At 33.8% G+C, this 15,900-nt stretch overlaps 1 protein-coding gene across 1 annotated transcript in view; it reads left to right on the plus strand.

Moving 5' to 3' along the window:
- Positions 1-15,900, plus strand: part of EYS (eyes shut homolog) — an 883,205-nt gene that overhangs the window by 181,437 nt on the left and 685,868 nt on the right. Inside the window, exons 8-10 of the mRNA XM_035323172.1 lie at positions 5-109; positions 392-531; positions 12,160-12,326. Of these exons, the coding sequence (XP_035179063.1) occupies positions 5-109; positions 392-531; positions 12,160-12,326 (412 nt within the window). The remainder of the gene's footprint in view (positions 1-4; positions 110-391; positions 532-12,159; positions 12,327-15,900) is intronic.

Genomic DNA, 15,900 nt, shown 5'->3' on the forward strand with positions numbered 1-15,900 from the left:
TCAGGAGAATTCTGCAAGGTGCTAATTCATAACTGTGATTTCAATTCATGTGAAAACAGAGGTACATGTGTGGACTATGAAGACCATTTTAAGTGTACTTGCCCCATAGGTGAGTCATTGTATTATTTTATTTTATTTTATTTTCTGAACAGAACAAGAAAATCCCATCCAAATATTTAAGTTAAAAAATAGAAAATATAAAAATTAAATTAAAAAAAAATAGTGATATATCTCAATGTATGAAATTAAAATTTTTATGAAGAACTTTTTCACTTTGATTTGGAAACAAATATGCCAAATTAGTAGAGTGATGTTAACTGCCAACACCATGAAGAGACACAATCTCAATATTGTGAATGAACTGTGATTAACCATTCTCTTTGTGGTGTAGGTTTTGAAGGTAAAAGATGTGAATGGGATATTGACACCTGCCTATTCTACAATATAAGCTGTGCCCCAGGAGCATTCTGTGTGAATAAATCTCATGGATTTAATTACACATGTTTATCACCATGTGTTGGAAACACAAAGGTAGGATAAAGTGATATATTCCCTCTAGTGTTTTGGGCAAATCAAACAAGTTATTTGAAAAGCATTGTGTCAACAAAGGCTTATTTCCCAGGGCTTTCCTTAACACAGGACATATACTCATTCTCAGTATAACTAACCTTCCTCTTTCCTGTGTAACATGTGAATCCAAAAGTGCATGTTGTGACTAGCCTAGCCACTGTCAGAGAAACAGTGTGATGTCTGAGCTCTTCCTACCTTACTCTTCATATGTTCATTTGTTATTGAGTTATAGTTATCCTTCTGTTCCCTACTTGCTATTATGTTGTGAAACTTGTAAGAACTTGATGCAAAATTTGCTTGAAATGTTCTGATGTGTTTAAAAGTTATTAGAGAGAAGGCTGGCAATGCACCTGTGCACAAAAAGAATATCAAAAGCTGCCTTTCAGCAGAAAACAAGAGTAGAGACCATATTCAACCAAAGAAAACCAAACAAGCAAACAAAAAGTAAAGATTAATTCTGCCAGGAATATGAAAATACAGTTAGAAAACAAGCAAAATTATTGAAAATTACTTTTAAGTGGTCATATGATATAGTAATGAATTTCATTTTAATACATTCTTTTTTTAAATCATTGAATTAGATACTGATACTACTTAGGCCAAAATAGCATCTGTTGTGGACCCAGATGTCTTTAAGAACTTTGCTTACTGTGTCCTTCTCACTTCCCTTTAGTGACACTTTTAGTTCAGTTATTGGTTTGTGTAACATTCGTTCACATCAGGGCAGACTATGGACCCAGGCCCTTGAGTTACTGAGATTTTGGTATGGGATAAAGTAAAATACTGTAGCACCTTTTCATTCAGAAAGTTAATTTAAAAGCTGTATACATACATAATGCCATATATCCATTCCAAGCAGCTGCTCTAACATGATAACCAGTGTTTCAAAGGTTTAATGAAGTCTTTTATTGAAATATATTCACCATAAAAATATACAATGCAGAGCAAGTAATGTATTTACAAAGAAGCAATAAACATTTATGTCACCTTGAAGTCCATGGGTACCCACTCACCAACGACTAAGAAATGTAGTACTGAAATACATACTGGCTTACAGGTTTATATTTAAATTGTTCAGCATCTGGTAAATTTTAACATTTTTATGATTTAAAGTGTCATACTGAGTGCAAATTTATTGTACATGGCATAACACTATAATGATGTTATAATCATTATGGCTAGTCAGAATGGGAAGTAATAGTGTGCCAAGGATGCTGATGAGAGCTACTAAAACAATGTACTGTAATATTTGCTTAAAAGCTCACAAACATTCAATTTATTCATACAAACATGACACAGACCATCATAAATCTCATGTGGAGTATATATATACATGTATCTATCTATATCTATGAAATCACTCTATGGAACACTTAATTTTGCCATAATGTCAATAATTAGCAGAATTCTAATAGGAAAGGGAATGAAAACTAAAATAAAGGAGTGATATATTTGGCTTTTTGCTTGTTTTCTCAGCCTATCATTAAATAATATCATTCGTTTACTGGAAAAAATAGTGGTCTTATTCAGGCTAATGAATATTTGAACACCCTTTGAAGTAGTGCATGTAACAATGTGAGATTAAACTTTTCCATTATTAAGTAAATTACATGCTTCATTCAGCATTTAATCCTTTATTTATTCTTTGTGGCTATAACACTAGTATGTATTTTTCATTCTTCTTTCATTTCTTTTCCCTCTCTGATGGTACCTTAGGTATAGTGAACAGTTTTAATACAGTTTGTGCATTCAGCAAGATAGACTAAAAATAATATTAATGTTTTTAATGTTATCTTAAAGTCCAAAACGTAAATATTGGTGTTCTTTTATCTTTTTAATAAACATATAATGATACAAACATGATCTTTTTTTCCCCTAGCATAACATTTAAAGGGTTAAGGCTATTTTTCTTTAAAATAAACATACAAAGATAATAAAAGTGAACATATTAAAATAGGGAATATCTTCCTTTACGTTTCAAACTCTCACCTTTGTAACCAAGAAAAAGCCTACCTGCCACGTGCCTAGAATTATGAAGGACCTCAAAATAAATCAGATTTCTGTCATCTTTAAATTAACGACTTCCAACAAGACAGTATTTATGACAACAAAAGAAATAAAGAAAAATCCTTGTCCCATTAGAATATAGGATGTATGCTACAAAATCTAACATTTCTATTAACAGGAATTAATAGAGAATTGGTAAGAATAATAAGTTTATTGCGACATGCTAGGCCTACATGGAATATGCAGGAGAGGGAGCTTTACAATATAGCTATAGGAATACTCTAATGCCTCAGAGAAAGAAACTTAGTTCCATTTTGTGTTGCATTAGTTTAATTTAGCTTCCTCACGAGGGGGAGAGGAGAGGCAGGTGCTGATCTCTGCTCTCTAGTGACCAGTCACAGGACCCAAGCTTGAAGCTGCAACAGAGAAGGTCCAGGCTTGAAAAGGTTCTTCACCCAGAGGGTGGTCAGGCACTGGAACAGGCTCCCCAGCGAAGTGGTCATGGCACTGAGCCTGCTTGAGTTCAAGAAATTCAGTGCTCTTTAGTCCAGAGAAGGGCTACGAAGCTGGTGAAGGGTCTGGAGAACAAGTCTTATGAGGAGCGGCTGAGGGAGCTGGGACTGTTTAGCCTGGAGAAGAGGAGGCTCAGGGGTGACCTTATTGCACTCTACAGGTACCTGAAAGGAGGCTGTAGTGAGGTGGCAGTTGGTCTATTCTCCCACGTGCCTGGTGACAGGATGAGGGGGAAATGGGCTAAAGTTGCACCAGGGGAGGTTTAGGTTGGATCTTAGGAAGAACTTCTTTACTGAACGGGTTGTTAGTCACTGGAATAGGCTGCCCAGGGAAGTGGTTGAGTCACCATCCCTGGAGGTCTTTAAAAGACATTTAGATGTAGAGCTTAGGGATATGGTTTAGTGGAAGATTTGTTAGCGTTAGGTTAGAGGTTGGACTCGGTGATCTTGGAGGTCTCTTCCAACCTAGACTATTCTGTGATTCAAACACAGAATCTGATTATTTTTTCTTTTTTACCTTTTTTTTTTTTTTTTTTTTTTTTTTACTTGTGTGGTCCTGTGAGGAGCCAGGAGTTGGACTCAATTGACTCAATTATCCTTGTGGGTCTCTTTCAATTCAGGTATTCTATGATAAGACATATACTATCTGTAGTATTTTTCAACCATATCAAAGTAATTGTCAAAACTGTTAGCCCAATCTCCTGCTTGAGTATAGTGGCCAGTTAGTGAATTGTCTCTGCTTTTATGATTTCCCACATTAATTTAGTTTGTCGCTTTCTGCAAGCTAATAGCTGTCATAACTTAAGACTATTCATTTCTTCGGTGGAGATCAGCATGATGTCCACATGACAGGAGTGCATTGCTTGAGGTTCCACCCCCACAAAATTGTCTCTGTCAAAAAAAAAAAAAAAAAAAAAAAAAAAAAGGTTGTGGCAAACTTTGAAAATCTTCAGGCAGCCATACCCTTATCAATAGAGACACAATGATATAGAGATTTTGGTAAGACCTTAACATTTGTATAGGTAAAAAAAAAAAAAAAAAGGCAAAAACAAAACAAACAACAACAACAAAAAAAAACTGTCCAGTCTTGCAACAGGAGTGATCATAACCATAATTTTAAAGTGATATCTACATAAGTGCTTCATTGGCTGTGAATACTGCATTAAGACTCATGTCTTAATAATACTTGTGTTAATAAAAAGAAAAAATATTGTCCTGCAAGAAGGATATTTCTGTTTATTACAGTGTTTCTTACTCTGTCCCTGGAATATTTTTTTAGTGAGATAGGGTATCGATGCAACATTACAAGGTTATATATTATATCCCTGCACTGCTCAGGTATTGCACTTTGTACACACAATTGAACTGCTGTGTGTACTTACACAGAGCATAAGAAAAAACTGTCTTCCTAGTAAGCATTGTTACTTAGTGTAACCTTAGTATTGGGGTGTCAGTCAGGAACATAAAACATCAGTGTTTCATGCCAAATTTAAAGTATAGCATCCTCACTACTCTGTGTCTCCATCAGTAAGTAGTGTAGCATGAGAGAAAATCAATGGAAAGAAACAGTTTTGGTTGAAGGTTTACTGGATTGACAGGATGACAATTACTTTTTGGAACTTGTTAAGCATGTTCCCAAAATGCATCTTTTGTTTAGTTTCATACAAAAATAAGCTGGCCTGGGATCTGTGCAATTGCTCAGCAATGTCAGAAATATGCATAAATAGTGATAACTGGGAAATTCACTTCAAAAGCTCACACCTGTGACCCAAAAATTCACAAAAGAGGAGGCATCCTGAGATTATTTTACTGATGTAAATCCTATGGCTCAATTATATTACTTCCCTTAAAATGTTTCAAAGTGCTTTTAAAGCTTAAAAAATAATTGGTTCCACTAGCATTGTGGAGGTTTGAAAATTGAGAAGTACAGGAACTTGAATAAGTTAGCCAATGGTTATTTTTTTATAAAAGGAATCATGGGAGCTAAAAACATTTTCTCCAATCTTTTTCAGTTTTAAAATGTAAACAGGGACACTTTGTAGGCATCAACTTGGATTGTTAAAGATAATTCCTATATGAGTTAAGATCTGAAGCATATCAGAAAGTTCCTCTTAGTGTCTGGTCTACATCCTTAGGTACTAATTTCTTTTAGTCTGTTCTTAAGAATTTAGCAGTTCTGATAACAGCATGTTCACTGGATCTGTACATTCTTCCCCTCCAGAATGATGTCAGTACCTTGGCAAGTCTCAAGATGCACATTAAATCCAGTGTTTCTCCAATTTAAATCCTGTCTTCCAGGCTTTTGTGTAGTAATTTATTATTATTTTTTTTAATCTATTTGCAGACAGATACATCTTTTTTTTCTTATTCCTTTGTGGATCATATTATTTGACGGTTGCAAGCTGAAGTCTGTGCAGTAGCTGATAAATTAGAAATAAACTGCATGCATGTGCAGTTCATCCTGATGTGTGTGTCTTTATCTAAGTATGACTTCCAAGAATTAAAAGTGTACCAGTCACATGGCAGCCAAGTTGAGAAGAGTAGTCTCATTCCACTGAAATGTAGTTTACATCAGGACAAATGTCTTCATCTGTGAATGGAGTTTACCTCAGGGCATGATGCTTGGCATGGTACAAACTGGCCCAAACAACCATTTATTTGTGATACCAAAACTGATTTTATTTTCCTGTTCTATATTATTATTATTATTGTTATTATTATTATTATTATCCCTTTAGATAAGGGATAGTTGGATTATTGATATGCACTTCCATTATGTATTTCAAAGCAATTTTCTCTTTTTATGAGATGAATGATTGCAAATTACTCTGTTGTATTTACAGTTAAGATAAGTTTCCACCTTCTGTATGAGAATATTTGCATGCTCAATGCATTCTTTGGTGTTTAGAGAGGCTGCTTGTCCTGACACTGATACTGGCATGCTTTGCAAGTTTATGTAAACTCTGAGACAAAATTTCCTCATCTGTAAAAGTAAGGCAATCATATAAATCACATAAGGATGATTTAAATAAAATCTGGATGCTTGTTTTGTTTTCCTTGATCTTGATATATTATACTTTTAGTGATGTTTCTATTAGTAGCTTTTGTTTTTCTACTGCAGTAATTTACATATGTACAAAGATGAATTATCATATCTAGATTTACTGAATAAAACTGAAAACTAATTTGTAAGGTCACTAATGGAAGTGATAATTTATAGAAATAAAAATCTAAAGATTTTGAACTTATATGATGTTTAAAATAAGGTTTCTCTCACTGAAATTTAAATGGCTTTTAAATTTAACAAAAAGATTAGGGTTAGTTTAAAGGGAGTTAATATTTTGCTCTTTGAAGATATTTTTTACTATTATTTTTACTAGTATTTTTGAATGACCCTGTAAATAATTCTCAGCAAATCTTTGTTGCTAGTGATTCACGTGACAAAAACAAACAAACAAACAAAAAAAAATAAACAATAAAAACAACAAAAACAACATCATAGCTTGCTTTTAGATTATATGTTGACTTTGGAGTTCTGACACATTGCAAATAGTACATTGACAGTTTGATTTACTCATTTTTTGTATTATATTTTGCATATTTGCATATTTTGCAATCTAACTAATTTATTCCTAAAGAGAGGGTTTGGGGCCTCAAATTATAGTGGTGTTTTAAAGTTATTGGTTTAAGGTTTAGTTTTAACGATGTTAGTTTTTGTTTTTCACGTTTTCAACATTCAAATGAGAAAACAGATGCTTAACAGATGCTTTTTCTTGGGAACTTCATCACAAAAATTTGGAGGAGAATATCTTTCAATCATGAGCTGTTTATCTTTGAGTACTTGCACAGGATAGTTAAGACAGGTAAAGGAGACAGACAATGTTAAATCCTAATTGTATATGTATATGTAAATTCAGACATAAAACCTTTTTTATGTAACTAAGGGAAACTGATTATAACCATTCCATCTAAAAATTTTGAAAAAAAAAAAAAAAAAAAACTATTTGTAAGAAGTGACTTATTTCAAGAAAGCAAAATGAGTGACTCATTTCAAGCCAATTTAATTTCCTTCTATAACAAGAATAGAAATGGAAAAAATGAAAAGCTTTTACAGAAGTTGAGATAGAACAGCTTCTCATGTAGTACACATAAGCATATTCTCATAAGCAAGATGGTGAAACAATGCATCTGCTCTGGCTTTATGCAGAACAGATAAGAAAATTATACTTAATGATTCTAATAGTAGTTTCCTATTTGAGAGAAAGAGTAGTACTCTACAAGGACTTGACTTGCATCTAGTTCTATTCGGTATTTTCTTTCTAAATAGTAATAGATTACACATGATAAAACTGAATCTCTTACCATCTTGGAGAAATTATCTGGAAAAGTAAGATGTAATTCAGAGCATATGTTTGCAAAGGCAAAGTGATCTTCATGAACTTTGGTACTATTATGTGAAATTAATCCTCAAATTAATAAACATAATCACTCATCAATTGTAAGTGCCATTAGGCATTGTACATAAGGTTTTAGAAGCTTAGAAATACAGTCTTCTGTAGAAATATATTTCTGTATAGTTCATGTGTTTTAGTAACTGCTTTAACAATACTTAATACACTTACAAAACAGAAAACTAGTATTTGTCAGGAGTCAGAGTTAGAAAATTGAATAAAAAGAAAAATAGTGGAACTGAGTCTGAAATTAGAACTCATACTCTAGAAGCCACGAAAGCCATTAGGTTCTGCTCTTAGGCAATGGAAAGATTTTAAGCATTTGCTCTACAAGGAATAATTTAATAGCATCTAAACTGTAGTCACTAGTTAAATCTACAAGCAGTTAAATTAAGCAGAGTGCCTCCTTCATATTAATTATACTTTTTAATTTCTGTTTTTCATAATTTCCTCTGTTCTTTCAAGCAAATATTTCTTGAAAATTCAATATTTTCATTTTAGGGAGTTATTTGTTTGTTTGTTTTTTTTTTGTTTTAAGAAAATCATTTTAACTACTTACTCAAGGTACTGTTAGTCCAGGAAAGAACACAAGGCAGATGAATCAAAATTTTACTTTGGGGAAAAAAAAATTGAACATCTGGGCACAATTGGATTTGCAGTAATAGAGCCTGAAGACTGTTGTAGTTATATGCCTGAAATATAAATTAAAAAAAAAAAAAAAAAAAAAAAAAAGTTTCATTCAAACTGCAAAGAACTCTGGGAAAAGTAAGTTGGAAGAAGTGTTAGGAAATAATGATTGAACTGAGGTAAGGTTCTTCTAACTCAATCTACTATCTCTAGCAATGGTCAATAAGTGATACATAGAAAATAGCTATATATATTAGGGTTATTTTCCTCAATCACTGCAAAGCTAAGAAAGAAGAATAAAGTGTAATAATGTAGAAATTAATTATCTTTCCTTGCTGTAATAACATTTTTTGCTTGATATTAGAGTGAAGTAATTCTTCTTAAATTTTATACATAATAAGGCACATATATTTTATGGTGCATGCAGTAGACAGAAGTTTGATGATCAGACTGACCAACCGTCTTTCTCTTAAATTGTAGGATTTGTGTTTAATCCCTAACTACACGACTCACTTTGGGAAAAATAAAAAAGCTGATTGATGGGACATTGCTACTATTTCCAGAAGTTTGTCTATTTATTTTAATTTTTAAAAGTTTCTTGTACAAAAAAAATGACAAAAAAAATCTGCTGCTAGAAACTTTACAAAAACATAATGTGGAGGTTTTCAATAGTACAGTAGAAGAGTTTTAGAATATAGAGGACATCAATACTAGATTAATAATCCTACTTTAATTAATTAGCCTTAACTTCTTATAAAACCTTGTATTTTTCTAATTCAGAGTTTTCAATATTTAAACTGATAGGAATTAATTTTTCAGCAGAGATAAACAGCTGTCTGATAGAAAAAAACCTGCTGACTAGATTTGATGTTAAAGATATCTACAATAGGTTTAACCAAATTTAAAGATGCTGTGGATTGCACTAAAATCTTAAGGGATGACACCTTTTTTTCACAGTATAAAGCATCATAATAACAAAAATACAGTTAGTACCATGTTGTGCCAATATTGAAATATGGAACTTTAACTTTTGTCTTGATTTTCTATTTTTTTTCCTAAATGATTTGTGTTAAAAATAAGTTAATATTTTAACATAGCCTAGATACAATTCATAAAGATAATCTTTAGGATTTAAAAACACTGGGTTAACAACAATTGTGTTAACAAATTTGTGATTTGATTCTGCTCTTTACCTTTTACAAGCCCCAGTCCTGAAATAGACCTATAAAACTCAATTACAAGTTAACTTATAAATTTATGGCACATGATTTGTAGGATCATGTTTTTATTATGGAAGAAATCTCAGAGTTCATTCAATCCACACATAAGTAGAAATTTCTCAGAATTAAACCCATGGGAGCTGAATGTACTCACTTCACAGTTAAATTGTGTTTAGCCTATCTTTCACAGGTGGCAAAAGTAAATATTAATGTTATCCCTGACCAGGTATATGCAAACATCAATGGGTAGAATAGCCTGGCTGAAGATTACTAGGCAATTAAAACTGTGTTACTTTTCCTTGAATGTAAGTTTCTTTTTTTGAGCTTTGAGTAAATAGTAATCTTAAGCACAAAACCCTGAAGAAATGCTTAAATAAAAAAGAAGACACATAAAAATTAAAAAAAAAAAATATAAAAAATAAAACAAAAACTTCAAAACTGTACACACAGTAGTTTTCTTTGCATTTATCTTGAGCTGTGCTCCTCTTCAAGAAGATGTCCTGTTTAAAAAGAATCCCAACTTAAGTCTAAAATTCAGAACTGAGAGCATAGCAAAAGCTCTCAATTTTAAGGTCAATTTAAAACTTAATCAAAGACAAATGAGTATTAGAGGATTTCTGGCAGGAACTGTTATTATTACAAATCTTAATGATATTTGAAAGAGACTCAAACTCAATCAAACTGAAGTACTAGTACATTAGCTCATCTTTTAGACACCATTTTCTTTAGGAACCCATTGATTAGAAAGAGAGGTCTTAATTGCTTTGAAACGAAAGCGTAGCTATCCATTTCTACAACAGGAAATTTTTCATTGAAATGAAACTAGACCTTAAAAGTAAAATAAAGAAAGGAGTGTTCATTCCTACTAACAAATTTCTGTAATGTTTACAGAATGCAGGGGATACTGTTTTAAGAAGTAATTGTCCTGGTTTCAGTTAGGACAGTTATTTTCCCTCCTAGTGGCTGGTAGGGTGCTATGTTTTGGATTAGGATGAGAAGAGTGCTGATAACATGCTGATGTTTTAATTGCTGCAGAGCACTGCTTATACTAAGCCAAGGACTTTTCAGCTTCTCACTCTGTCCTGCCAGCGGGCAGGCTGGGGGTGCAGCAAGAGCTGGGAGGGGACAGACCCAGGACAGCTGACCCAAACTGGCCCAAGGGGTATTCCATACCATCTGATGTCATGCTGAACAATATATAGGGGTGGCTAGCCAGGGTGGGGGGGCCGGCTGCTCGGGGTTGGGCTGGGCATCGGTCAGCGGGTGGTGAGCAATTGCATTGTGCATCACTTGTTTGTACATATTATTAGTATTATCATTATTATTTTCTATCTTAATAAACTGTCTTTATCTCAACTCACAGGCTTCACTTTCCCGTTTCTCTCCCCCATCCCAGAGAGGGAGGGGGGAGGGTGAGCGAACGGCTGTGTGGTGTTTAGCTGCCAGCCGGGTTAAACCACAACAGTAATATTAGGAAAAAAAAAAAAAAAAAAAAAAAGAGAGAGAGAAAATAAATGAAAAAAAATGTTTTTCCTGTCTAGGTTTATTAATTTTTCAAGATATACAACTTGAAAAGAAATAAGACTATGGTTTTCCCAGAGCATAGATGTAATATTCATATATATATCAACGGGCACAAAGGAGGGCAACAAAGGTGGTAAAGAAGTGTAACTATGCTTGGTTTTGTTGAACTTCATTGGGTTCACATCGGCCCACTACTCAAGCTTGTACAGGTCCCTTTGGATGGCTTCCCTTCCTTCTGTTGTATCAACTGCACCACTCAGCTTGGTGTCATCTGCAAACTTACTGAGGGTGCACTCGATCCCAGTGTCTATGATATTGATAAAGATACTAAACAGCTCCTCCATATGAGGAGTCGCTGCGATCATTTTGTTTGTTCAGTTTAGAGAAGGAGACTGAGAGGTGATCTCATCACAGCCTACACCTTCCTCACCCTCATGGGACAGAAAGGGTGTCCCTGACACTGACAGGACCCAAGGGAACAGCACGAAGCTGTATCAGAGGAGGTTCAGGATGGAAATTAGGAAAAAGTTCTTCCCCAAGATGTTGGGCACTGGAACAGGCTCCCCAGGGAAGTGGTCATGGCACCAAGTCTGCCAGATTTCAGTAAGTGTTTGGACAACACTCTCAGAAATATGGTTTGATTTTTGGGTGGTCTGTTGGATTCCATGATCCTTGTGGGTTCTTTCCAACTCAGGATATTCTTTGATTCTATAATATATCAGTATCTATAGATATATTGACGTAAACAGGATTTGAGATTGTGAATGAGGATCATGATTAAAGTTTTTAAAATATTCTGTCTTTTTATCCTGACAGCTACAAATTAAATTATATTTTATATATTTATATATATTGTATTTATATTATATAAAAGTTGCTATCTTTCAATGGAAGGTGAACTCTATCACTCTGTCAATGGAAAAATAACAGGTTATTTCACTATCATCTCTCCTAAAATAAACATATTATAAAGTGAATTATGAAAAATGGCACTGTTATATTAAATTGTAACTGGCTGTTTCCAATAAAACAATGAATGATATGTTGGTTTAATGACATTCAGCATTTTACATCCTCAGAGATCTGTATTTTGTAAAATTACAATTTAAAAATATTAAATAGTATTTGTTTTATTAAAAACAGTGATTTATTCAGTTAAAACTTTTGGTGAAAAAAAAAAAAAAAAAAAAAAAAAAACAGACAACATCTAAAGAAAAACCCATTCATAGATGTAATTCTCGTCATCAGGCATGTGCAAATGGAGGTAGCTGTTTCTACGATGAGGACAACCAGGGATCTTACTGTGTCTGTGCTCTTGGATGGACAGGACAAACATGCTTGGAGAATATTAATGACTGTGAAGTAAATCAGTGCCAACATGGAGCCACATGTGAAGATGGAATGAATGAATACAGGTACTAACATGATGTTAGATGTTGATACTGTATGAAGATAGCACTGAAAATATTTTTCTTTCAACAAGAATTACAACAGGACTTGCTATTGCAGCAATATTTTCCTCAGATTATACAGTGTCATGGATAGTAACTTTTAATAAGCACACATATTCAAAAAGATAAGCTATTTAGTCAGAAGTATTACAAAGGAAACCCTCACAAATATTTCTTTTTTGCTGGACAAAGAAGCTAAACCAGCTATGCAAAATCTCAGATAAACAAAACATTTATTTAGCAAATGGTAAACACTTTTTGAGCCTGGAGTGTGACATGGAATAACTGTTCTTATTAAAAACTGAATTATAATTTTCAAATGAATAGTTGAAACTTTTACCGCTTTGTAGTTTTGTTGCTGTTGTTGTTGTTGAGGTATTGACAAAACTATAAAATATATGCTTGACCTGTAACATGGTATAGATATTTGAAAATGAGACTCTATAAAAGTATGGGGGAAAATAAATGGAAATGATTTCTTTGAATAAGCAGATCTCTGTTATTATCAGACTTGAATTATTTATTTATTTCCTCTGGGAAATAAATAGATAAATAAATAAATAAAATGTACATAATGTCTGTGAATGTATTTTGAAGGGCTTTGATTTTATGCTTTCTCCTGAACTTGAAAGCATTATAATTAAACAATTCAAATAGAAGTAACTAAACATTTCTTTCACTCCACCATTGCGTTACTAAGTTCTTCAATAATAATAATTACTGCTGTAATAAATAATAATAATAATAATAATAACTCAAATCCCTAAATAAACACAGAAATACAGGTAAGTATGTGAATCTCAATATACCAAAGTCAAAAGGATTTTCTTCTTACAGAGCCCTTGCAAAATGCACATCCTTCTTTTTTGTCAGATTACACTACAAACTTTTATTTCAAAGTACTGGGACATAATTTGACATTTTATTTGATTGATAAATCTTTGTTTTTCCTGTCCATCTCATGGAGATAAAAGATAATTTTATTAGAAGAACAAAGCCATACTTAACTTAAAAATGCACAAATGTTTATCACAAAATGAGTAGATTTGAAGACTTCCAGTAGAACAAGAACTTTTGAATTTAACTCAGTAATCCAGACTCAAGCTAACAAGAGAAAACACATAATTCTTACATTTTCAGTCTTTGAAAGACAAATTATGCTGACTGATTAATCTGTTTTTTTAAGGAACTAGAAAACATACCGCTAAGATCCCAATCCTAGATGTGTTAGCTGACAGTTTTATCATAGAAGTTAACCTCACAGAAACATAATAGGATATTTTGCAAGGGCAGTGTGCAAAATGTTCACAGCATAATACCATCTCTGTGGACAGAAGATTGTTACTAACGAATGACAAAGAAGTTTTTTTAAGAGAACTGAACTGTATCTTACTTAAGAATTATGGTTTTCCCAGGAGTTACTTATTTTCAGCAAGTAAAGCAATAGTCATTTTCCCTTTCCTATACACCATTAAAACTAAAAAGGAGAAATGCTGAATGTAACTACTGTAATCACCCAACATTTTCAAAAGACTCTTGCTATTTGCATTTCTATCCTAAAGTATCATTTTTGATAGGGCAGATATCAAGAGCTGTATTTGATGCAAAGTAGAGTTAGGAAGACACAAGAACACTATCAACAGAACATATGGTGAATTATATGTGTAAGTGACATCAACAATTCTACTGAGGTCTATTTTTAAAGCTATTATAGCTATTCAAAAAACTACCTACCTTTATCTCCTCCTCCGTTAAGTAAACATTTTAATTATCTGCTAACTATCAAAATGTCATATACTATTTTTTAATGGAAAATTTTCATAAAATTCTAGGGTTTTCTGCCAGTTTAAGAAAGCATAACTTTTAACTAATTTTTAAACTTTGATCATAACACATTTTCCAGTGATAGCTCATTAGAGCAATGTTAAGACCAGAAAATCATGGAGAATATCCAGCTTTGCTTAAAAAACATTGCCTACCCTGTTTTAAACTCTCATCTTCTGTGAGATGAGCTGTCAAGTTTTTTGCAGATTGGAAATATGCATTCAGATGTATGTAGTTTTTCTAACTTTCTATTGACTTGTTTACTCTGCTTCTCCTCCCATTATATAACTGCTATTCCAGGCAGTAGTGTCCTATAGGTGTACATTTGATATATGAGCAGAATTTGAGTTCACCACAGAAAGCCGCTCTGGATGAAGAAGGGGCAATGGTCTTCATGCCATGCTACGTATTCTACTACCTACCTATACTAGGATGATAGTAAGGATATATAATATGAACAGCATAATCAGAATAACATCTCTTAGAAGTTTTACTCCTTTGGTTTAGTAAGCCTGTCTTACAACTGAAGTGGCTAAAAACAAACTGTCACAAAGCCTCTTAGTAATTCCAAAGAATTACTGCATTTCCTGCTGAGCCTGTGCTGTTTGAGTTATCATAAGTTAATCAACATGTATTTAAAGTGATATCTTCACCAAAGAATTACTGCTCCTACCACTGGGTTGATGATGCATCTGTAGATACTATGAATCTGGCAGATACCATGCAATAGTGCAGTGAGCCAAAGCATCAGCACACCAAAAGGATGTCTTGACCTTTGGTCACGTATACCTGGGAGAAACCAGATTTGTTGCCTTAGTAAATATAGACTGTATTGCTACATATAAAGGTATTTGATTTTTCTTTTCCAAATTACTTAGTCTAACCTCAGGCCCTGGAAAAATATGGAGAAGATTGTCCTGGTAATTTCATCTCCTATGATAAGGTCACATGCATGGTGGATGAGGAGAAAGCAATGGATGTAATCATTCTGGATTTTAGAATGGCCTTTGATACCATTCCTCACAACATCCTTCTGGACACATTGTCCAACTGGGAGTTGAACAGCTTCACAGTGCACTGGCTGATGGACTGGCTCAACAGCAGAGCTCAAATGGGCTACCTATGGCTGGCAGACTGTCACCAGTAGTGTTCCCCCAGACTCTGCCCTAAGGCCAGTCTTGTTCCACATTTTTGTCAATGATCGGGAGGCAGGAGTGGAATGCATCCTCAGCAAGTTCACTGACAACACTAATCTCGGATCCGCTGTTGATTTCCTGGAGAGATGAGAGGCCTTGCATAGGGATCTAGACTGGGTACAGATAGATATCTGTATAGGGATCTAGACTGGATACAGATACCCTCTGTTCCAGATAGACTGGAACAGTGGGCATTGCATTTTAATGCAATGCATTTTAATGCATTTTGGGATGCATTAAACACAGGATAGCCAGCCCATCAAAAGAGGGGATTCTCCCACTGTATTTAGCATTGGTGCTGCCTCCCCTTGAATATTGTGTGCACTTCTAGTCTTCACCATATAGAAAGGATATTAAGGTACTTCAGTGTCCAGAGGAGGGCAACAAAGCTGAAAAAAAAGGTCTGGACGGCATGTTGTATGAGGAGACGTTGAGGAGAGTGGGTTTGTCTAGCTGAGAGAAAAGGAGGCTAAGAGGCAACCTTATTGCTGTCTAGAGTTTCCTGAGGAGGGCATGTA

Source organism: Oxyura jamaicensis, chromosome 3, assembly GCF_011077185.1.
Source record: "Oxyura jamaicensis isolate SHBP4307 breed ruddy duck chromosome 3, BPBGC_Ojam_1.0, whole genome shotgun sequence".
Lineage (NCBI taxonomy): Eukaryota > Metazoa > Chordata > Aves > Anseriformes > Anatidae > Oxyura > Oxyura jamaicensis.